The sequence below is a fragment of the Coffea arabica genome, chromosome 2e (assembly GCF_036785885.1).
Source record: "Coffea arabica cultivar ET-39 chromosome 2e, Coffea Arabica ET-39 HiFi, whole genome shotgun sequence".
Lineage (NCBI taxonomy): Eukaryota > Viridiplantae > Streptophyta > Magnoliopsida > Gentianales > Rubiaceae > Coffea > Coffea arabica.
The window spans coordinates 51597673-51621167 of record NC_092313.1 but is presented as its reverse complement, the minus strand read 5'-3'; the positions used below and the strand labels follow the sequence as shown (position 1 = coordinate 51621167).

The 23495-nt window shown below is 35.9% G+C and overlaps 3 protein-coding genes and 1 pseudogene across 5 annotated transcripts; 3 read left to right on the top strand and 1 right to left on the bottom strand.

Annotated features, from left to right (window-relative positions):
• Positions 1-968: 968 nt before the first annotated feature.
• LOC113732557 (uncharacterized) lies at positions 969-8222 on the bottom strand. 2 transcript variants are annotated; one of them, XM_027258399.2, is made up of 6 exons: positions 8071-8222; positions 7480-7643; positions 7127-7284; positions 6550-6616; positions 1521-1622; positions 969-1411 (listed from the first exon to the last, which is right to left on the bottom strand). In XM_027258399.2, exons 2-5 carry the CDS (start codon positions 7609-7611, stop codon positions 1524-1526), a joined length of 456 nt encoding a protein of 151 aa, XP_027114200.1. In that variant the 5' UTR covers positions 7612-7643; positions 8071-8222; the 3' UTR covers positions 969-1411; positions 1521-1523. The 2 variants fall into 2 exon arrangements, with proteins under 2 accessions (XP_027114200.1, XP_027114201.1); XM_027258400.2 differs by having other exon boundaries at positions 1230-1411; positions 7480-7627; positions 8071-8207.
• A 756-nt stretch (positions 8223-8978) lies between these two features.
• LOC113729139 (probable small nuclear ribonucleoprotein F) lies at positions 8979-9881 on the top strand (annotated as a pseudogene).
• A 3725-nt stretch (positions 9882-13606) lies between these two features.
• On the top strand, positions 13607-18268 carry LOC113732556 (uncharacterized). Of its 2 annotated transcripts, XM_027258398.2 has the most exons (5): positions 13607-13922; positions 15399-15478; positions 15561-15649; positions 15786-16109; positions 17171-18268. In XM_027258398.2, the coding sequence occupies exons 2-5, from the start codon at positions 15442-15444 to the stop codon at positions 17807-17809; spliced, it is 1089 nt and encodes a 362-aa protein (XP_027114199.1). In that variant the 5' UTR covers positions 13607-13922; positions 15399-15441; the 3' UTR covers positions 17810-18268. The 2 variants fall into 2 exon arrangements, with proteins under 2 accessions (XP_027114199.1, XP_071936661.1); XM_072080560.1 differs by lacking the exon at positions 15399-15478 and having other exon boundaries at positions 13608-13922.
• A 1913-nt stretch (positions 18269-20181) lies between these two features.
• On the top strand, positions 20182-21593 carry LOC113729138 (uncharacterized). The gene is made up of 3 exons (XM_027253465.2): positions 20182-20721; positions 20809-21037; positions 21142-21593. The coding sequence occupies exons 1-3, from the start codon at positions 20182-20184 to the stop codon at positions 21591-21593; spliced, it is 1221 nt and encodes a 406-aa protein (XP_027109266.2).
• Positions 21594-23495: the final 1902 nt, after the last annotated feature.

The window sequence follows — 23495 nt, the reverse complement described above, 5'->3', positions numbered from 1 at the left end:
ATATTGAAATATGCATGTTAGAGAAAGCCAAGGACATTGGTCTAGCAGTGACGTTAAGACTTTAAAATTTAGATATCCTGAGTTCTAATTTTTCTTTCCCCTCCCCACTTCAAATATCTCACGCCTCCCGTGTTAAAAAAATTTTAAAAATGTGCATATTAAAGTATGAATTCCTTATTTAACTATAAAATCAATGCATGCAACTAGCATATCTACCTATACTAAACATTGGGCAAGGTTTACAAACGAGTTAAAGACTCGTTATAAGATTAGAAAATGGAGGGACAAGGATTGATAGCGTAATATCTAAGCATGTTTGGAAGGAAGGGAATGCATGTGCAGATTGTTTGGCCCAATTTAGCTTGAATTGCAAGCCAGGAGTGCAAGATTCACTGTATCTGCTGCAGGGTACTTGACGGGCAACTTCCTTCTCCTTCCACGATGGAGGAGTCTACACATGCCTACTGGTGAGATGTAATCTTTTCCAAAAGTTCGCGGCCAAGTTTTGGCCAAAATTTTTGAACTTTAAGAAGATATAGTAATTAAGATTACACGTTATGCATAAACAACCAAGTAACCTATTAGGCATACCAAGCCGTACGGGAAAACCATTTTACAATTTGTTATTTGGATGTGTATGTGGATCACATGTCAACAAAGATACAAGATGCAGATTTGAGCATTCACCATGTGAAATAACACAAGTTAAAATCTACACATCACCTAAGCTGCAATTAACATCTCAATCCCTATTTGAAAATGAGTAGGTGAATCAATTTACAGTTTATGAAGTCATTTTGTTTGGATAAAAGATTATTTGAAATAATTACTATAGCACTTTTTGTGATATGATATATGTGAGATAAAAAAATGATTGGAAATTGTGTTTATAATGTAAGTACAAAAAAAAATTGAATTTTTTTTTTTTTTTTTTGCAAATCTTCCTATCCAAACAAACTAATTGTAACTTCAGAAACTGTTGTTGCATTAATTATACGACTAATCTTATAAACACTGACAGTGTATACATTACCACCGTTGGATCCATAACATATATGCAAAAATTGAATTTCAAATTAAACTCATATCTAACTAACTCACATAAATATTCCTAAAGTTTCACTAGAAGACAATTACTCTTCCTTCCTGGCATTGTCATAGATTCCTCAAGGATCCCTTGCTTATGCCAGGTTGGTTCACCTTGTTCAGCTTAGAGACCTTCAGTCATCTTTGTCAACGGCATGCCAATATTGTGCTGTCTAGCTACCTAGCTCGAACTTTCAGCATGGGCTGAAAACCAGTGTCCATTCGTGGAACTAATGAAATCTGAAGCTTAATCTTCAGTCAAATTTGTTAAGGCCATGTGTTGCACTAATTCTGAGTAGCCAACATCCACCAATGCCAAATCAACCTAAAATTTTTTAAATCAAAGCTATATGTCTAAGCACTTCATTAAGATACAAAGGAGGTAATTACAATTTTTCTTAGAGCGTTGCTAAGAGGCCTAAGAGCTTCTTTACCTTCTAGACATCCTCATAAAGTAAGTGAAACTTTGGTATACGATCTGGAGGCAACGGACATGTGACAATAAGTTTGCCTTTCATTGCCCCCCTGTATATAGCCTGCAGCGAAGAATGAAGATCACATGTGATGTAATGCTTTTAAATGAACTTCTGTCTTCCAAGAACAATCTATAACTATGATCAAGCTACAAACAATATATGCCACAAAATGTGATTTTGATAGTCCCCGAAAAAGCTCAGGTAGAGATATATCACTTCAACGTACAACTCTGATTGCATTAAGTGCAAATGACAAAAAATAGCCCATGAATGATACATATACCACATTAAGTGCCAATGTCAAACTTTAGCTTCATTTTCTAATAGTTTGCTAGAGCAATTTAGATAAGCTGTTCTACATCCTCATGAAGTTCAGGGGTAAAAAAAAAAAGGAATTCAAGGACAATTAGTTCAACAAACACACAAATCATGGAGACTTGGACATGCATTAACATCATATGCCGCTTCTGAACAAATGCAAAACCAGTTTAGAAAAAATAGCCCATGAATGGATAAATAAAACCACATTAAGTGGCAATGTCAAACTTTAGGTTCTCTTTCCAATAGTTTGTTAGAACAATTTAGATCAGCTACATCCTCATGCAATTCAGGACAAAAAAAGTAGAATTCAAGGACAACAAGGACAACAAACACACAAATCATGGAGTCTTGAAAATGCATTAACATTATATGCTTTTACTGAATGAATGCAAAATTAGTTTCAGACTCACATAAGCAGTCTACCTGACAAAGCATTCAGAGGGCATACAAGGAAAGGTTCTCTAAGATGGCTGAGGGAGAAATGGATGTCACTTAGCGGTGGAAAATTCGACATAATCTTAGGGCTAAAGTTTCAAACCACAGTTTCATGTCATTGAAAAGCTGAGTCCCAGAACATGTTTTGTGAATCTAGAAAATAAACGTGGTCTTCAAATCAATGCAAGTTAGAAAGACAAAGTCTGTGAATCTTCTATTACATCCTCAACAGTTTGGTATCATAAATTAGATGAAGGCAAACCAATGGTGTTATCATCCTTCAACCAAACATAATCAAGATCTACTAATGGCACTACCAGAAAGTCAAGCTTCCCCCAGTTATCCTGCCACTGAAACGACCAACAGTCAGACTTAACCTATGCAACACAAGACACGATATTGAAAATTTTGCCCAACCCATAAAAGTATATTCAACCACTGTTGTTACATAGTTGGAAGGAATACTAACACAAAGCACTTCAAATATCCACAATTTCTCTAATTTGAAGAAACACAAAAGCATATGTTTGTCATTTTGCATCAAGAAAACAGATGATCTTTCACTTTATAAGTTTGTGGAGAGGAATGCAATATTTTCTCTTGCAGAGAAAAGTTAACCAAATAGCTAAACAGAGAAAGGAAGATGTAATTGACAGCAAAAGCCAGCAACTATATATCTGAAGATGCAAATTGCAACGGAGCTCTTGATAAGGAGAGCTGAGACCTTGATGCACAAGCATTTTCTTCAAAACCTACTCCCAGCAATTGCTATTCCACTACTCTTAAAATGTTTTGGATCATTACACGAGTATTAGTGGATGCAAATGTTCATCATTTAATACTTTTACTTTGAAGGCTCCACATGGATAATGCACATAATCCAACTACATGCACTTAGGACAAACAATAGCTACAAAGATAAAAACTACAAAGGGGGGAGAGAGAGAGAGAGGAATGGAGGGAGCAAGAATGCAAAAGCCAAAGCCAGCCTAATGACCCTCACTCTCTCATTATACTCTCTCTTGATCCTTAAATGAATATAGCAGTAATGATAGATTGCTCTTCCTGACATGGTTTGCCCTTCCTTAGCTCCCCTCTCTCTGCAGCAATTTTGTCTTTAAAGCAGGGGAAGATGTGTATATTGCTTTGTTACATGTTAGTGGGGTCACAGTTGTCTGTTCTGTATTGGGGAACGGATAGCCAGCAATTAGGTAACTACTGGGTGTGTTTCGATAGGAGATTATTTGGAATAACACTATAGCACATTTTGTGATATGATGTATGTGAAATAAAAAGATGGATGGAAATTGACTTTATGATGCAAGTTGAATAACATTTGGATTTTTTATTTTATTTTTTGCAAATCATGCTAACCAAACAGACAGTGATTTCCAGCAATTTCTTTTCGCAGATTTAAAGCCTTCTTTTAAATAATGAAATTTACATGAGTATTGGCATTAATTGAGGGTTGGATGCTGTTTTGGATGCTCAGAGGAGTGTTATAGCATACATTTGTAAACTTCATCAAGGATTGGCTGGGCTGGTGGCAAACTGCTTCGTAAAATGCCCTGGACTCAACACTTTGTTGAAAATTTGGATGATTTACAAGCCAAAATCAAGTTCAACGGACAAAACAGACTAGTGGATGAAGGTTCCGGAGGTCAGTAAGGTGGCTGGAGGTAGCAGGGGCAGCAGCTGCAAGTTGCTGGCAGAATCCAGTGGCTATGGTGGCAATTGGCTGTTGTAATGTTTACTTTTTCTTGTTGAAAGAAGGTTACATTGTAACCAGAAAATGGATCATAAATGTATAGTGGGCCAACTATCATCTCTTTAGGCCCAATCCATTTACACCAACTTATTAACCAGGTACAATTAAGGTTTGACCAACTTATTACATAAACTGTTTAAGCAAAAGCACGTATCAGTGCAGAATCCTCTGCAATCAAGAAACAACATAAAGATGCTAAGCCATCTCAAGTGTAATCACCAAAAATTGTCACTAGTAAACGTCTACCCTGCACATTTGATGCAGTGAAGCTGCGCCAACAAGTTCAACATTTAACAATTTCTACAATGAGGGAGGTTTATCTTTTAAAAATGACAAATGGCCTGGTTCATTCAAATAAAACTGGCTCAAGAACTGTCAGAAAGTTCATAATATTTGCATAACAATTGCTAGATCTGGCTCTCCTAAATTTAGAATTTCCTACTGGGTTTTAGTATTAAGGATCACAAAGGTCAAGTCCCAAGTAAATTCGAGCATGAAACCAAAGTTCAACTCAGTATCCAATATCCATATCATCATAATTAAAGTTCCCCAGGCTTCTAAGTTTAGTTTCTTCCAATTAATAATTGATATTATGGGGTATAGTACTTCACCTCAAGGATAAGATTTGGCTAAAATCTCATTCGATGTAAAAAGATTATACTAGGGAATGTTAACATCTAAGAGTTAAGATGAAGCAGGGAAGATGTCTGGCACAAGTTGTAATCTACACAGGCACAGATGTAATAATAGTGCCATACCAATTCGTCTGGTATATCCATCTTAGACTCCATACTTAGGACAACTTTTCTTTCTCTCTGCCCATACACTATGGTAAGAAACATTACACACTTCCATATATAAGCAGAATTGCAGCTGAAATTTCCATCAAAGGCTATTCTATCTAAGCCAACCACTAGGATTGAACTCATGATTCTTTCATTTGATCAAATAATTTACAAATCCCAAGACTGCCTTTCCCAAAAGCAATTTATTAATGAAGGAAAGTCCTATAACTGTAAAAAACAGAAGGTAAATTGGACCAATGGCTCTTATATTATCCTCCAAAAGAAGCAGTGCATGACAAATTTGTTCACATAAAAATTTATACATCAAAACACATCCAAGAGGAGAAAAGTTTGATCTCAATTATGGAGAGCAACCATGGAAACAAAAAATTCAGAATTTTTGCAAGAATTGTGTCTCTTGCCTTCCAAACAATCTTTGGACATTTTAAAATTGCACCTTACACTAATAGATGAATAATTTGAGTAAGGCTTGAAACTAAAAAGAAACATTTATAGAGTAATTACATACAATGAAAACATAGGTTGCGAAAAACTTTTTCTGATGGGCAGATTTTACTGCTTGAGCACAATAGCACTTTCCTTTCTTTATGTCATCCTGGTTTTTCATTTGTATTCATAGAGTTTGAGTAAATAGTTTCTCAAGCATATACCACACTGTATGGTTATCAATTACCCTAATTCCTTTTCTAGTCCACATGGGAATTATCTGAGGACAATGACAACATCAAAATGCTACTAGCTCCTTTTTCTTATCATCTCCTACATGGTTGAATAATTTAATCTCAAAGGATAGTACTAAAATAAGAGGAAGTTCTGTGAATGGGGTGGGGTTGGTGTTGGTGGGGCAGTAGTTATTAAGTATTACAACTTAACGTTGCTCATGTTCATCTTGGAGTTTCATAACCTATTCGGCAAGAAGAAGGGCAGAGATGGAATTCCATGGTTGGTCAAGAAGTTTTTTTTTTTTTTTCCAAGAAACGATAGATGATGCTTGGTCAAGAAGTTAATAAATGATAACATATCTATACTCCTTGTTGACCAAGCAGGGTAGCACTGAAACTGAGAACACCAATGGAACAATATATATATATATATGTGCATATCTATATGTATGAGTGTGTGTATGGCAGTCCCCATAGCATGAAAGTTGATATTTTATTATTTTTCCAGAGATGAACTATAAAAGCAGATATAGAAATTTAAAAAATTCAAATTGGTTTATGAGGATAGTGGCCTAAGCTATTCAAATAGCCTCATGGTAACCGATCCTCTGGAGAGGAAGCAACATAAGCCAAAGATTATTTAAAAACCCTTCACATAAGTTTCTCTATTGTCTATTTCATTTTTTTTATTTTTGTCTTATCTTTACTTAGAAGCAATATGGCTTTAATGCATGTTTACTAATCTGTATGATGCTTATGGAAGAATAATGAACATAGCATACATTTACTCATGAAGGAAGTAGCTTTAAGCTGGTTTTTGGTGTTTTTTCATGTTCTGTCACAACCGTAACACATGCAAATCATCCAGACCTTAACTACACATTTAAGAAGAAGAAGAATAGGAGGAGGAGGAGGAGGAAGAGGAAGATAAAACATTTTACTTGCATCAGCATGACTAGCTATTTTTTGGGACATTAAAATTAACAAATCCATACCTCGACAACATCAAGAAAATCTTGTTTTCTGAGGAAGGTACCAACCCACTTGGTGTGATCTGCACTCCTATAAAGGATTGCAGAGAATACAAAAATTACACACAGCCAACCCAAACAAGCAACTAAAAATCTTTCTGTATTAAAACTGAAGGCGAGTGAAACATCTATTTCAATCATCTGATAATTTGTAAGCGTGCACTAATACTTTTGTGTATTCTTTCAATTGACAATGCAGCAAAGAGATTCCAAAATTAGAAGTCCATCACAACATTTTCTACAAAAGAAAGAATACCAAAGACATCTTTCACCTAAGAGAAGTATGTGCCCTAGAAAATTTTCTAAACACCATTTAAAGACTTCTTGACGCACAGAGTCCCAGAACAGATTAGTTGCAGGTAAATTACCACAAGTAAAACTTAGGTCAGATTGAAATTGCCCACCTTTTCTAGTGCTTAAGCCATACCACAAAGACTTCCATCATAAATTAATCATACTCTATTAGAAAACAAAAGCAAAAACAAAGAAGTAAAAACAGTATTTTTTGGAAAGAATACATTAAAAGAGGAGATCGACATACCCGCAATCCATCTTCATGTGGTGAGCATTGAAGAAAAACACCGTAGATGGAATCAAAGTTATGTCAAAATACTTGACATAAACTTGCACATCATCTGAATCGATATCCACCAGAGCCACAGTTGCAAACTTAGATACCTCCCTCACTGATTTATACAGCTGAACATTCGTCAAGTGATGATCAGAAGCATAGTTCAAGTGACAATCATTTTTTGTGATTATGAAATAGCCAAACATTCAACAAAGAAGCCAACCTTAATCTTGCTATAAGAATAAAAACAAACAATGCTTTCCATTGGGTGGAAAAAATCAAAAGGAGTAGAAGAGAGCAAAGAAGAGTATGCAATTACTCACAATTTCATCAAGTTGGAGAAAAATGGAGTCAGAGGCTCGACCAAAGCAAAGGACAAGGACTTTATCAATAGTGTCTCTGATCATGGAATCCACTTCTTGCTTCTTTGTTAATGTTGTCAGAAGATAGTTCATCTTTTATTCTTGTCTTCTATATTTTGTAATTACTGTATGAACATCAACCGAAAAAAGGGAAAGAAACAAATAACTCAACTCTTCTTCTTGTTATTAACTGCATAATCATATCACACGTGGGAACAGAAAAACAGTTCAAATTGGGTAGAAATAAACAAGCTTCAGTTCTTTTCTTTGAAAAAAAAAAGAACACAACAACAACAACAATAACAAGTATTCATGCCATTTTAGAAAATTTCAACAAAATTGGAAGGGAATTGAATTCTTCTTCTTGTTAATTGCAAAATTACATCACAGATGGGAACAGAAAAACAATCCACATGGGGTAGGAATAAACAAGCTTCAATTCTTTTATTTAAAAAAGGCGAGAAAAACCAACAAACAGGTATTCATGCCATTTAAGAAAATTCCAACAAAATTTGAAGGGAATCGAAGTTGAGAGCATAAGAAGGACATTACTGTGTAATTCCGATGACAATTTCGGCAGTAGAGGTCGGCTCCGGCGAGGTGTGACGTCAACGGCAGCTCCACGTCGTCGGCTTTGCTATCCTTTTCGCTTTCTGGAATTTCCTTTTTTTTTTTTTCTTTTTTTTGGGTTCTTTTGTGCTTTGCAATTTACTGTACAGGCGATGCCTTGATGATAATAGATGCTTGCCAGGGCTTTTGCACATTAAACCCCTCCAACTTTTACACGAAATGCATTTTGACCCTTGAACTTTTTAAACAGGCACTTTGCTCCTTATTTAATATTTCTTGACTATAATATCCACAAAATTTGAATTTTTTAATTTTTTTTAGTGTAAATGGGAGGTCTCCTTTCCCCTGTGCCACCCTTTTTATATTTTATTTTACAAATTGGCCTCTTAATTCTTCATTTTTCTTTCTCAATCCCTCCATTATAAATTACCCTCAGATCCACTTATGTGTTCGCTGGTAGCTTTCTTTTGCCGAGACCTATGTGGTGATCCTTAGTTTATAGCACAACAATTGTTTACAGTGCAATCACCAGATGGATGTTTCATGGCTATTCCTTTTACTTTCCATGCCTCTTTTCTAAAAATGTTAACATACTTTAGTAATTTTTACATGATGTATTATTACTAGCAAAGATAGTTCGCGAACTTGTGTCGCAAAAGATCATCTATAAATTGCAAACACTATAGAGTAGCTATTGGAGACCAAGGATAAACATTCTAGTAGACCAAACTCAGTGCTAAACCTTATTCAAAAGGCAAAAACTTGCATAGACTTGGTATAGGGGCCCACATGTAGACTAAGTGGTGCAAGTTGCGCCACACCACTATGTGCCAATCTGCCCCTCATATCACTATACTCCCTTCAAACCTTCTACTCCCCATTCAATCCCAAATTTGCTTCCTACCTTCCATGATACCCCAGTCATCAGCATCTATTCCTTAACTACTACTTCCCCCACAATCACCACATCCTTCCTACGCTTATCATCATCACCATATTATCTACATCCCTTCATTACTTTCTCTCTCTTTCCTCCCCAAAAGTTGTAACTCGTTTATTCCTCCTTTTTTCTTTCACCGGTACCTATTCCTAAGATCCTTCTCCACTGAAACCATCACCACTCTCCTTCTTTGGGGTTTCTTTCCCTTTTTCATTTCCTAAGATGCTTTAGGGGGTTTTCCTTTTTTTTTTTTTTTGGAGAGGGGGGAGGGAAGCTCATAATTGTTTAAGGAAAACAAAAAATAAAGCCAAAATAACAAACCAAATCCAATTAGAAATTACAGAAAAAGAAAATTGAAGACATGGAGCTGGGGTTTTTGGAAATTTTACAAGGCTGAGATGGAGGTTGGCAAGAAAGCAAAAGGAAACCTAGCTTAAAAAACTGTTGCTATTAGATTTTGATTTGTACTTGTATGTATTTCAAAAGAGGAATTTACAAAAATTGAGAGAGACAGAGAGAGACGAAAGTGCAAAGCATTGAAGTCAAACAAGGTGATAGATAAGCTCCGCTGATCCCCAGTCAACTATAATGGCTACTGTACCAATTAATCCTAAACCTTTCCTGAACAATCTTACTGGAGAGCCTGTTATGGTAAAGCTCAAGTGGGCAATGGAGTACAAAGGTCTTCTTGCCTCTGTGGACTAGTACATGAACTTGCAGCTAAGCTAATGCTGAGGAATATATTGAGAGGCAGTTTACTGGAAATCTTGGAGAGATTCTGATAAGATGTAACAATATTCTCTATATTCATGGAGTTCTAGAAGATAAAGAGGTCAAGCAAGGACTATGCTGAATGTTTCTAGTGGATTGTCATGACATGGCAATTTCACCATCGTTCGGTTTACAAATAGGCCCATAGACCGGGTCTACACAAAGTTTTGCCCCTTCGAAAATGGTATAAGGGGCAATCTTTTCCTATTCATCCAGGAATATTTGGCTATGATTTTTGGTTCAGCTTTATTGCAAAGTGTCTTCAATATGATTTCATAATATGATATGCCATAGTGAAAAAAATTAGTTGCACAATTTTCGTGAAATATCACATAAAAAATCAACTTGTATTGGTTGGTTTTTTTGGGAATTTTTAGCTACGATTGTTGAGTGTTTTTCCTTCAATGTGTCTTTAGGGTCCATTTGGTTCATGGAATGACATAAAATTGGATTAATCATTCTGTCATCCCCTGTTTGGTTGCATTTTATAGATGGGATGGCACATCCCAACTAACTAAATTAATCTCATGGGGGAGGTGGTATTAGTCATCCCAGAATAACTAAAAGATAAGATGATAAAATTTTAAACTAATTGATCCTTACAAATAATATAAATTTATACTCTCATAATTGTATAACCTTACCATGATAGGATAATATAACATGAATGGACTAATTTGCCCCCACTAATTAATTTAAAATTTTTTGACTAATTTGGCCCTACTACCAATATAACAATATTTGAACTAGTTTACCCTTGCGAATGATACAAATTCACATTGAATATTATATAGCTATAGTCTCACATAATAATATGATAATAAATGTACTAATTTGCCCTAACTAACTACATCAAAAATTTTTCACTAATTTGCCCCTATTCATTATTATAAATTTTTTGACAAATTTATCCCTATTAATTAATACAAAATTTTTGATTAATTTGCCTCTACTTATAGTATAATAAAAGAACTATATTGCCCTTAAACTAAATTGCCCTTACTAACCTTATTTTCTTAACCAAATTCTATATAAATACATAACTTTATCAATTGGACTTTGCGAATAAGAGTTTCAATAAGCTCAACCTCAGCCCAAAGAAAAATCTTCAATATTGGCTTTAGTTTGGCTTATTTAAAACTCTTAAATGGCCCATTATTCAATTTAACCTTAATTTAGCTAAAACACGGCCCATTATTTAATTGAATTTCAAATTTAGTTTAAACTAGGTCAAAACCTATTTTTAAGGGCTCGAATGGGTTGAGTTTGAGTGAATGCAAATTTTTATATACCAAACCCTTGATTTACTTTATAATTCTAAAGTTTCAAATTATTAAATTATTTTATTAAATTTTCAAATTTTTAATGACTAAAGGAGTACTTTAGTCATTAAAATTGTAGTCCTATCTCGTTCAATCTTCAACCAAATACATGATAGGATTATTTCCCAATATATCTCATCCAACCTACATTTAACCAAGCACTAGATAATTTAGATTATAAATCCAAGAATGACTTAACTTAGGATTAATAATTCAAGAATGAGTCATCCCATTTCATTCAATCAGTGAACCAAATGAACCCTTAATATAAGGCCATAAAATGACCAAAAATATTGGAGGGTCAAAAGAAAAATTTTGGCTATTGAAATTTTTGACATGATGGGTCCCATATTGAGTGAATGGGAAATGGGTAATTTAATCATTTTATAATATATCTATTTTTTAATTAAATGAATAGTTTTTAGTTCCCAATTTATGAATTATGAAAAATTGTTTTCTCTAATAATATTAACCTATAATCCAAGACCTCGAAGACCACATAACAATCCATGTAAAATTTTCTATGTCTTAGGATTTATTATTATTATTATTATTATTCGTTAGGGAAAGGAAAAAGAAAAGGGATAAAAAACAAATTCTCATGAAATCCTCTTTTATGATCCAATTGTAGGGTTTGACATCCGATTTACTTTTTAGATAATTATAATTTGCTAATAGTATATTAAGAATTTAAGATATCACGAACCCTTCTTGAGTGATAAAACTAGATGGTGTAAGTGTGGGGTGTTATTCACATAAAGGTTATAGCTTTGCTCAAGAGAATGGATACACATGTACCATATTTATATGGTGTAGTTTTGCTGCTTTTGCACTTGATAATGGTTCAAAAAATTGTCCTATATATTACTATTCTTGTACTTATTTGTCAATATTGTCATTTCAATTGCAAATCTTGAGAAAAAGGGCTTCCAATTTTGTGTATTTTTAAGATTCAAATAATTTTCTTAAGTGTAAGATGGTTATCTTAAGATAATGCACAAAATAACTAGATTGAAATTCTAGCTTCAACTTACAAGAGAAAAAAGAATAGAAATTTTTTTTTGAAACTACATGATTTGTTTTTAAAATTTTGAAGAACTACACGGGATTTCTTCAAAAAAATATACATGTACAAATGCCCAAGCACACACAGATGCAATAATATATATACCCAAATTGTTCAATACAAGACAAAAATGACAAAAAAATATATTTTCTAGAGTTACTTTGGTCATGAAAAACTATCATTTTGGTTCCTCGAATAGCTTAGTGAATTCTCAAATAGTGATACTTTCAAAAAGAGTTCCCAAATTGTGAGAGTTCTGACTAGGGGTGCTAACAATTCAAGTATCGAACTTATGTGAATGTGACGAATGAGAAGGGAAATTTTGTAAAGAATCAAACTCCTTCTACTAACTCTTATTTTATTCTTTCTTTGTTATTTTAAAATCTATTTCCTAAATCGCCCTTAAAGTTCCTCGCCTATAACCTTTACAATTTTCTTTCTAATAAAGTAATTCTTGATTTAATAAAAGATTGGCGAATTCGAATCCGAGCAAGGTTTTTCTTAGACATTGATAAAAGGTTTATTTTCTCTTATACTAAAATTATTTCTCAATTTTATTTGGCATGTTCAGATTCAAAAACCCTTCTTTCCACTTAAATGGTTTTAACACCTGAAATGGGTGCTTTGGACACAAAATAGGCTCGAAGGTCTTTTAAAATTAATTTATAATTTTAACATATGAAAAGACAAACTTGTTAATAGAAGAATCCTCGGATAAGTTTTTCTTATTATATCACTTTTTTAACCAAAAAAATTTTGAATAGAATAATAGAGAAATGAATAAGAACTACTTACACTTATAGAAGATGCCAATACAACTTATGCTGAAAATATGAGAAAATTCCAATTACTATGGCACGAATACTACTATTAGGATAAAGTGTTTATAATTGCTACAATCTAAAAAGTGTCTTAGATTGGCTTGTAAGAGACTAAGAGACTCTTGAGCTTCTCCTCTGTCTTTGTTTCTAGCTTGATGTAGATATTTGATGCCTCGGTTGCCTCATATGCTCTCTTCAAGGCTTGCTCTTCCATCTTCATTTCTTGATCCTTTTATAGATTCTAATTGTTCCTATTACTTGCTTGAATTATTGCTTTTTTCTATTAAGGTTTTTGTATTGCAGGTTGAATCGTTGATCAAAATTATCACCATGTGAGAGACCGAAGGCTTGTTTGGATGCTATATTTTCTTCTGCTTATTGACAACAGAGCTGCTAGAGTGGAGCCTCAATTATCCAATGGGTTTGTTTGGAAAGCATAATTGGGAGGTTATTTGAAATTTTTTTAAATTGGCGTTTGTACTGTGTAAAATAAAAAGTGGGGTTTTTTACTGCGTAGAGTTCCGACATTGGATTCCTTAGGTGCAGCCTTTTGCACTAAAGTCATGCAAACAATTCATTCGCTCACGTGGAGTCTGAATTTTTCAAAGGGCTTTAATAAAAATAACCGTTGGTTGAGGAGTAAAGCCACAGTAAAAGGCATTTACTCCTGAACACAGCACAAAGGCTTCACGAGCTCCTCTGTTCGGGCCTCTCTTCACCATTTTCATCTACCAACAGACGGGAAAGACAGCAGCAATCAAGCGAAGCCTGCGGCGACGTCCGGCAAACAACCAGATTGACTGCGTTTTGAATCTATCGGACGCATTTCACCCTGCCGCGGTCGACACTTCCAACACCCAAGCGGAATTGGGTGCTCCGAGGCCATTCCACTTTCTCCCTATCTACAGCGGCAGGTACAATTCCCTCGATTTACCATTAGCTGCAATTTACATTCCATAAACCTGCGTTGATCTCTCTTTCTAGTTGTCCACGGCTTCATCAGCTGATTATCTCCCTTGGACACCTGATTTTGTGTTGGGTGTGTGCGAAGAGTAGATTTTGTTTATGCTAGATTAAAATCTACTTAGGATTAATTGAACCCGAATCTGAATGAATGGTGGAATAAAGCTGCTCTGGCCTTCCAAATTGGGAGGTTATGAGCATTAAAACTGGATTAACTGGATAAATTGCAAGCAGGGAGATTTATCGTCTTTGGGCTTTTTTCTTATCATGGAAACAAAATATTTAATGGGGAAAATAAAATCTGTCCTGAATTTATTAGGAGGATAAGTCAATGTTAGAAGTTAATTTTGCTTTGGAATATGTCAATTTAAGAAGTAAAATAATTGAAGGTGGACAGAAGTGAAATATATATTATGACCCTTAAAAAAATAAATTCATCACCCTTAAAAAAAATAATTGAAGTAAAATATATTCTATGACGTAAATTAAAGAAGGATAGAAGTTGTTTAATAAAAGTTTTGCCGAAAAAATACAAGGGATTTTCACTGCTTAGTTGCATTGGCCTTTGGCAATCAGTTTTCTTTTTTTCCATGGTTTTTTTTGCTTTCTTTCCAATTAAAAAGGTTTGCCTCATAACGCACAAGGATTGGATGTGATAGGAAACATAAAATCAAAATATACTGGTTTGCTGCAAAATTTTTAAAGTATTTAAAGTTAAATGTTTAAGCGTCTGGATGCCTAAGGCAGTAATATGCAAAATATTACTGATAATGAGCCAACGAGTCCCTGGATTAATACTTTGAAGTTAGCAGCAAGTTACTTGTCCTTGGCATTGATCATGTTGATTATTATTGAATAATAAACTCATAAGTTGATTATTATTACTTGTCCCTGGATTATTGTAGTATAAGTTGTTTAATGGGATGCTACTTGATAAGTCATAACTCAGACACTTTATGAAGGAATAGAAAAAATGGTTTTGAAGAATACTGAGATGGGACATATACTTGACAACAAAAGTTTACATGAGTGGCCCAGAGAAAAGATTCTTTACATTTTGAGTCTGACCCAGAACAAAAGAAAAAAGAAAAAAAGCAGATGATTTGCACCTTTTCAACCAAGAAATCGTATACGGTGCTTACCACAGCCTGCACAGTTATAGATGCTTGAATTCATAACTTTTGGTTCTGTTGTAAGTCTCATTTGATGAGGTTAGATACATGTCAATTAGGTCATAATCTTATTGTTAGGAGTTAAAAACATGTATTATAGTGGACTGCTAATTTCCAGAATTAACAGACGCATGGGATTTTTTGTTTCACACTGGAATTTGAAAGCTAACATGCTGGGAATTTGTTTGGATGCAAACTCCCATTTGCTGTTTGGATGCATATTTTTTGCAATGAGTTAATAATTTTACTGTCCAGCTGCTGCCATTACGGTTGTTGTGAGGCAGTTCTCTCTTCGGTTATGACCGCTGAGAAGAGGAAGAAGCCTTCTTGTGATTGTATGTCCTTCTACGCTGTATTAGAAAGTAATTTTCACAGCATATTAATTGGTTAATAATACATTTTGTTCGAATTTTGAAGCCGCACCTGTTAGCTGTACGTCCCATTGCTCTACCTGTTCGTCAACTGCATCCAACAACTACATCAAGTGCCTTGAGGTCTACTTTGAGGCAAGTGCCTTGGTTGAGTTCCTTCTGCACCTGTTTTTGCTTTCACTATTGATTGTCCAGATCTGTTTCCAAACCACTTTAATTCAATTTATGTTATATCAGTCCACTGCTAACTGTTTTTCCCCATCAAACTTAGCAAATGGCTTCTAGGATTCACTGGACTGATGCAATGGATGAAGCTTTCCTCACAGCCTACGTCAGTTTTCGGGAAAATAACATTTGGGACAACAGGAAGTCGCTAGAGACCAACTACGACATGTTGGCAGCCCATTTGGCGAGCAATCACATACTGACTGTGACTGGCCAGCAATTGCAGACCAGATTCTATTACATCAAGAAGAAATGGGACCTGTTCTGCAATCTGCGTGGGATTTCATCAAAGACAGAGACCGGGGTTGGGTGGAGTGAGGACAGCTACTGTTTCACTGCTGATGATGAACATTGGGCCAACTTGGAGCAGGTATGGACTTGTCGCTTCCTTGACTTCTGTTAATTGAATTTCTCTGTACTTCAGATTTCAAAGGTGACTTTAGATTCCCTATTGAACTAAAAGCTGAGCACTCAATCTTGTTTAAACTGCACTTGTTATTCTCACTTGTGTCTAATCCTTGATGTCTTTTCATCCTTGAGTTTGCCGGTGACTTCATCAAGTTTTATATGCTGACTCCACTTGTTATTCCATCTTTTTTTTTTCCGCAAAGTCTTGAGATGAGTTACGAATTGACGCTCAGTCATTACATCCTTATTAGATTGAATGATGAAAAGAACCTGTAATTTGGTCCACAACTCATAATATTCAATTCTGAAGCATGCTAGATTTGGGTTATAAAGGGTTATAAGGGGAGGTTCCTGAATAATATATATTTTCCTTGTTAAAATAACTTGAATATTTAGAGTTTTCAGTAAGCGCATGAATTTTTTACTTTAAAAAAAAATACAGCTTCAATGAATTCGGATGACAACTCGAGTTACATCCCTTTTCATCCTCATTTTTAGTCTTTCTTGCTGAATCAGCTTTTTTGTCCATGTGTTTTGGAGACTTGGTTGTGTTTTCTGTTTCTTCACAAAGTAATCAGTGTGGCTTTGGATTCTTTTATCCTCTCTGTATGGGTTATATTGGAAGTAAGATGTGATAGTAGCAAATCAAGGCAGCATTAGTGAGTAAATTTATAAATCTGGGTTCTTGTTTCCATGATATGATTTACTTGAAGTTGGATTATCCTTCGCTTAGTTGACCATTCTTTTCTGGGCATTGTCATTAACTGGATTAGCTTTGATTGGATTATTTGACTGCAAAATGTGGTGGAATTTGCTCGGCTTAGCTGCTGGTGATTTGTCATTCACAACTCTTTGTTTAATATACAAAAAAATAGCTATCGACAAAGTTTTGGATCCTGGATTTAGCTATCGACAAAGTTAATTGAATTAGCATTTTCCTTGTTGAAATAACTCGAATATTAAGATATTTTCCTTGTACACTATCAATTCCTGTGTCTTGACTTCATATTTGCATTTCACCAGACCAATGCCTCGTACGTTGACTTCAAAAAAGAGAATTCATGCTACTGGTACGATCGGTTGACACCTCTACTGCTTGGAAGACATGCCACAGGCAGCCGTGCCCAGTCTGCAAGCGAGGTCGTTCATTTGGAACCGCCTCGCCGAGAACGGATCAACTCTGCTAGTAAAAGTCGAAAGGGAAAAGGTAAAGCCTCTAGCTCGAGGGTGCCTACTCCGGTGAACGTACCAGCAGTTGAGGATGACGACGACGTCTACTATGTTCCCCCAGTTCCTGGTGCAGTTGGACAAAAACGGTCAGCCTCAAGCCTAGGAACCAGTGGTGAACCTGAAGGGAGTAGAGGTTCAAAATCGACACGGTCATCTACTGGTCTTGAGGATGCTCTAAGCAAGATCGGGAATTACACCGACTTCGTTCTTGAGGACAGACGGAGTAGGTCGGAGTACGACTCCCTCCACGGCATAATGCAGTGCCAGGATGTGATCACCTCAATGGATATTCCGGACGAGTGGAGACTTGAAGCATGTGATCACTATGCCAAATATGAGAACGAGGGTGCAAGGATTATTTTTATTAGAGCTTCTGCAGCCGATCGCTACGGCTACATCCTGAAGTTGATGAAGGCGAAAGGCTTGGCCTAAGAACACTTTCTGTGGCATGCCACTTATGTGGAATGTTTGTACTATTAAAGTATTTACTGTCCTGTTTTCAGTTTTAAAAAAACTTCAGAATGGGTAAGGAAAAGGTTCATATCAACATTGTGGTCATTGGTCACGTCGACTCTGGAAAGTCGACCACTACTGGTCACTTCATCTACAAGCTTGGAGGAATTGACAAGCATGTGATGCAGAGGTTTGAGAAAGAAGCTGCTGAAATGAACAAGAGGTCATTCAAGTATGCTTGGGTGCTTGACAAGCTCAAGGCTGAGCGTGAACGTGGTATCACCATTGATATTGCCTTGTGGAAGTTTGAGACCACGAATGTTACTGCACAGGTACCTATTTGGATCAATCTGCCTACAATCCATACCAAAAGCAACAGGTACTGAATTGCAAATTGGATTATGCTTGAGATGGTAAATAACAACGTATTAACAAATACTTCTCTTGTCAAAGCTTTTCTATTCGTTTTAACTTCGCATTGAAAGAGTTGAGAGACTAACATCAAATATAAGTAGTATCAGTTTGTTGCATCTTTGATCTACATTTGAAATTAATTAGCAGTATCAAATAGCAGTCGTGAGAGTCTTAACCGATGAACTAAAAAGAAGCAGGCCACTGGATTAATGTCCACCATTTAACTATTTGAAAGATTATTGCACCAGAAAAATAATCTGAACTTTTGTACTGTAATAATAATAAAGATTGGGGAAGAACTTTTGTAGGTTTACTGCTTGCAGCATTAAATTAACCCATCATCTCATCCCATAAATATAATTCCTGGGTCAGTACCGAACGCTTTGTTTAGATCGACTTTTTTTTTCTAAAAATTTTTTAAATATATTTTTCAATCTCTTTTTTCATCTCATATATATATCAAATTAAAGTAGTAATATATTTTTGTACGGAAAAATGGTGGGCTAATCCAAATGGTGGGCTAATCATCTCATATATATTTCATTCAAAGAAAAATCGTAATCAGTGATGGTGGGCCTCTACACTGACTCCAAAATCAGACGTCCTATGGCTAAAATTGTGGAACCTATCAACCAAACTCCTGAAAAGGACATGCATCAGAAATTTCCTACTATACACATAAATGAAAAATAAAAAAGAGAACGTACACGAAAATCTGTTAGATTTATCAAACAGTAGTGTTGATCCGATCTCAACAGTGTTTCTTTTGTAATTTAGAATCTATTCAACAAATATCAGAATTACTGCATACTGTGCAAGGCACGTACCCTCATACTAGTCCAAAATAAAAGACGCACGAATCTGAAGAAAGAAAGTTCCTGCAACGACAAAGTGGACACTTTGGTGGAAGTTCTCTAAAAACTCCAATGCAAATCAGCCAAAAAAACGAACGAAGACAAAAAAGTCTGCCAACACCGCAGTTTCCAAGCAATGCGCTCTCTTAAGCTTCTCTATAGAGCGTGCGACCAAACCCGTTGTCTCCCTCAAATCCAGAGATAGGGACAAAAGTTTATTTTGTCAGGATTGTATCCGACCTTCTTCAAGTAGGAAGACACTTCCTTCACAATTTCATCATAACGTGCCTTGGAGTACTGACTATGGCATCCATCTAGGCAACAAAAAAGATTGAAGAGAAGTTAGAGATAAACAACAGGCCTGCAGTATTTGTGTTTAATATTACACCCCCAGGAGCTCACCTTGTTGCAGCAGCAAATCATTTGTCTCACACCAAGGGTGAAAGCAAGCAACGTGTGCTCTCGGGTCTGACCGTCCTTAGAAATACCAGCTTCAAAACCACCAGTGGTGGAAACTCATTCAAACTTCTCAATCTTCAATCCGACCATATATATATTTTATTCATCATCTCTCCCTGCCTCTTCAACTAGTATATATTTTATTCACCCCAGCAGAAGCCTTTAGCCCATCCTCGGCTGCTTCTTCTTTTTGAGGTGTTACAACTTGAAGTAACCTGGTGAGATCTGTTTTTTGAGATAGTACGGCCTGGAATTAGTTTCGCTTGAATTGTTGTTTTATATACGCTTACGTAATACATTTATATATTTATATTAATAAACATAATATTAATTATACATTTATACATATTATTAATTACATTTATAGATCTGTCTCGAGAAAGATTTATAAAGGTACATAATTTTTACTTTTAAGCATGCGGATACAGGTTGTAATGTGTTGTTCTAGCTTGAGTGTCTTTGAAAGAAATAAATAAATAACATAACAATATTTGTTTTATGTGACGTATATGAAATAAAAAATAATTAAAAAATATGTTTATGATATAAGTAAATAAATTTGTGTAAATAATCTATTATTCAAACAAACTCATTGTAAACATATATACAGATATATCAATTATCATGGCCTGGAACAACCGCCGTGGTGCTAGAGGACGCAATGCGGACCGCATGAGGCAAGATGAGGAAGATGAGGCCTTACTTCTTATGAGTGCCTCGTTAATGTTAATGCATCCGTCACTTGCACACGTGGATAATAATCAACCACTTCCGCAACATGATGGGTCATTCACAGATAGGCAGTGGGTCGAAAGCGTACTCTACGGTCATCATAGACGCTCAATAGACAACATGCGTATCACGGTTGATAATTTCTTGCTGCTGTCCAATATCCTTGTCGAGAGACAATACGTTCCACACAATTACCAACAGCGCGTGCCCATACAGGAGGCGCTTGCTATGACCTTAATGTTGGTCAGCCACAAGCATACGCACCGTGTCTTGGGGACAATTTTTGATCGATCCATCGAGACGATTAATCGAAATATAAAAAAGGTGCTCCGAGGCCTGTGTCTATTTGTAGCTGAAATAATACGACCGGGTGACCAGACTGCAGTTCATCCACGAATTGCAAACTCAACTAATTTTTATCCATGGTTCAAGGTAATGTGGAAAGCATAAGTGATTTTTGGCTTGATGTAGTAAGACGATTCTAGAAAGTTGATTATATATATTTTTTACACATATTAGGATGCCGTGGGAGCGATGGATGGTACCCACATCTCAGCTTGTCCTCCGACAGGCGAGCAAATGGCATATACAAATCGGCACGGGTGGCAATCACAGAATGTTCTGGCAGTTTGTGACCATGACATGCGCTTCATCTATGTGTATGCTGGATGGGAGGGAAGTGCACACGATGCGCGAGTGTTGGAGTCAGCATTAGCATATCCGTCCGATTTTCCACTGCCGCAACCTGGTAAGTGATGGGTCCAATATTTCAAGTCAAGCATGTGCTATGCTTTATTACCACAACTCCTATTTTTTATCGCGTTTATTAATTAGAATAACTTTGTCAATTAGGCCGGTACTACTTAGTTGATGCGGCATACAAGAATGCTCCAGGTTTCATGCCCCCGTATAAGAACGTGGGGTCCGAATCTCCGGCAAAGGCCTTGCTCAATACTCGACATTCGCAACTTCGCAATGTCATTGAGCGCACATTTGGTGTGCTTAAGAAAAGATTCAAATGGTTAAAGGGTCCGGTAGATAATTTCTATATGAGCACTCAAATCAGTATAGTCATTGCTTGTTGTGCATTGCACAACTTTTTAAGGATGCACCAACCAGAAGATGCCCATTTTCAACGGTTTGAATCAGAAGACGTGCACTTAAATGAAGAGCCAGAAATAGGCGGGCTAGTACCTCAGCCGTTCGCATTAAACGTATCTCCTGCAGAGCTTGCGGAATGGAAAGCTAAACGAGACTACATAGCGACTCAAATGTACGCAGCACAGGGGCGACGCCGCTTTTAGGTGTTCATCGCATTACAAAGGATTGTAATTGTCCAGGCAATTTATTTTCCCATGTGTAGAGTGTACTAGAAATGCCCTCGATTTCCAACTTCTAAATTAATCTGTACCGTTTGTGTATTAAGTATGCAATTGGTTTAGCGTAAACGTAGTATAAAGTCAAAATTTTCGAAGTCAAAGTCAAAATTTTCAAAGTCAAAGTCACCTGCTTAAATTCAATAATGAGCACCTGTCCAAACGCTAATTTACACGATTTACTTACTATCCAAACGCTTATTTCATATTTACGCAATCTTAAAAAGTAACCTAAAAAATATCTCAAATAACTTACAATCCAAACGGAGCCAATATTGAATCCCATCAAATCCATCGCATGGCTATATTTGAAAACTTTTATCATCATTTTTGTTTTCTTTTGGGCCCATGGGCCAATGATATCCCTTGGCTAATTCCTGAGACATTCTAGTGAAATGTTTTTGGTTGTTGGCTAATCTCTCTCTTTTTTCTTTTATTTTCTCTATAGATCAAGCATGTTTTCTAGATTTTGCATCCCCTTGTTACCAATAACATTTGCTAATCCTTCCCTACCGTTGTAATCTTCATCCATGTACAAATCTTGAATTTCTTGATAAATCTCTTTTATGTAATGATATGAATCTCGATTCTCCAAACTCACACTCTTGAAGAAACGAATCGTTCAGATAGCGGAAGGATCTATCTTGACCAGACTATGGACAATAAAATGGAAACTGATACCCTATAAACCCCTTGATTGTGATCCAAGAATGATTCTTACCCACAATAAGTGATAGATACAACTAAGGTTGTTTGGTAGAACGGCAACTAAGGTTGTTTGGTAGAACGGTGCCAAAAGCAATCGAGGTCGTTAATTGATAAGCCAAGATTTGAATAAAGGTGACACTCTCGCTTTGTATCAAGGCATTCCCTAGGAACAAGAAGGAGAAAACTCTCAATTTTTATTCATATATGACTTACTTTTGAAAACGTTGCAAACTAGGCTTATTTATAGCCTTACAAGCTGCAAAATCTAATCCAAAGTGGAGACAATGCAAGTTTCCTTATTTGACTTGACATCTAAACTTGACACAACTTCCTAAACCTTAATAACACTAATTAGATATACTAGATATGCCTTAGTAGGCTTACAAGACTCAAACGAACACTAGACAATTGAAACTAACTTAAAAATCATGACAATCATTAAAAATATGAAAATTTGACTCGACAAAGATTGGCTCGGGACATGAGACCGGACATTGCTAGAACCTGAAACGAAAAGCAAGAAATCCAAGCCAACCTCGCGGATCTGCTTCTACTGCAGTTTCTTTTGTTTTGTTTCGACGATGATCCAAGCCAACCTCTTCCAAGCTCTAAGGCAACACCCTCTCTTGTTCATTCCATTATTTTTAAGGCCTTTTACCTCTATTTGAGCTTGAAATAACCCTGGAAAAGCCTCATTGATGCTTTGTTCTTCCATACTCCATTCCTTCAAAAATCTTAAGTACTTCAAATGATCATGAACTAGAACTTCACAACTTAAACTCTTGAAGGTAGAACTTGGATTCGTAACACTTGAAGGTAGCACTTGGATTCGTAACAACTCAATTTGATCATGAACCAAGGCACATGTTCTGACTCATGTTGCATGAAGCATGAACATTCTTTATCATTCAATCCTCTATCATTCCCTCCGTGGTAGAAAAGATTCAATCTCGAATCGATACCTGGGTCCAACATGAAAGAAAAGGAATGAATGATGATGAAAGACTCACAAATACTAAACTCACCTAGTTGATAACAAGTAGGAAAAACTTGGTCACCATGCATCATTTGAAGACTTTTAACTTGACCTAAAGACACACTAGAACTGCTAATCGAACAAAC

Excerpts from the sequence above, each read along its gene's own strand:
- LOC113732557 (XM_027258399.2), bottom strand. The coding sequence starts at position 7,611 with ATGAACTATCTTCTGACAACATTAACAAAGAAGCAAGAAGTGGATTCC. Across the intron at positions 7,285-7,479 it reads TTCTCCAACTTGATGAAATT|CTGTATAAATCAGTGAGGGA; the intron begins GTGAGTAATTGC and ends ACGAATGTTCAG. Across the intron at positions 1,623-6,549 it reads ATTTTCTTGATGTTGTCGAG|GCTATATACAGGGGGGCAAT; the intron begins GTATGGATTTGT and ends TCTTCGCTGCAG.
- LOC113732556 (XM_027258398.2), top strand. The coding sequence starts at position 15,442 with ATGACCGCTGAGAAGAGGAAGAAGCCTTCTTGTGATT. Across the intron at positions 15,650-15,785 it reads GCCTTGAGGTCTACTTTGAG|CAAATGGCTTCTAGGATTCA; the intron begins GCAAGTGCCTTG and ends CATCAAACTTAG. Across the intron at positions 16,110-17,170 it reads ATTGGGCCAACTTGGAGCAG|ACCAATGCCTCGTACGTTGA; the intron begins GTATGGACTTGT and ends GCATTTCACCAG.
- LOC113729138 (XM_027253465.2), top strand. The coding sequence starts at position 20,182 with ATGGCCTGGAACAACCGCCGTGGTGCTAGAGGACGCAATGCGGACCGC. Across the intron at positions 20,722-20,808 it reads ATTTTTATCCATGGTTCAAG|GATGCCGTGGGAGCGATGGA; the intron begins GTAATGTGGAAA and ends TACACATATTAG. Across the intron at positions 21,038-21,141 it reads TTTTCCACTGCCGCAACCTG|GCCGGTACTACTTAGTTGAT; the intron begins GTAAGTGATGGG and ends TTTGTCAATTAG.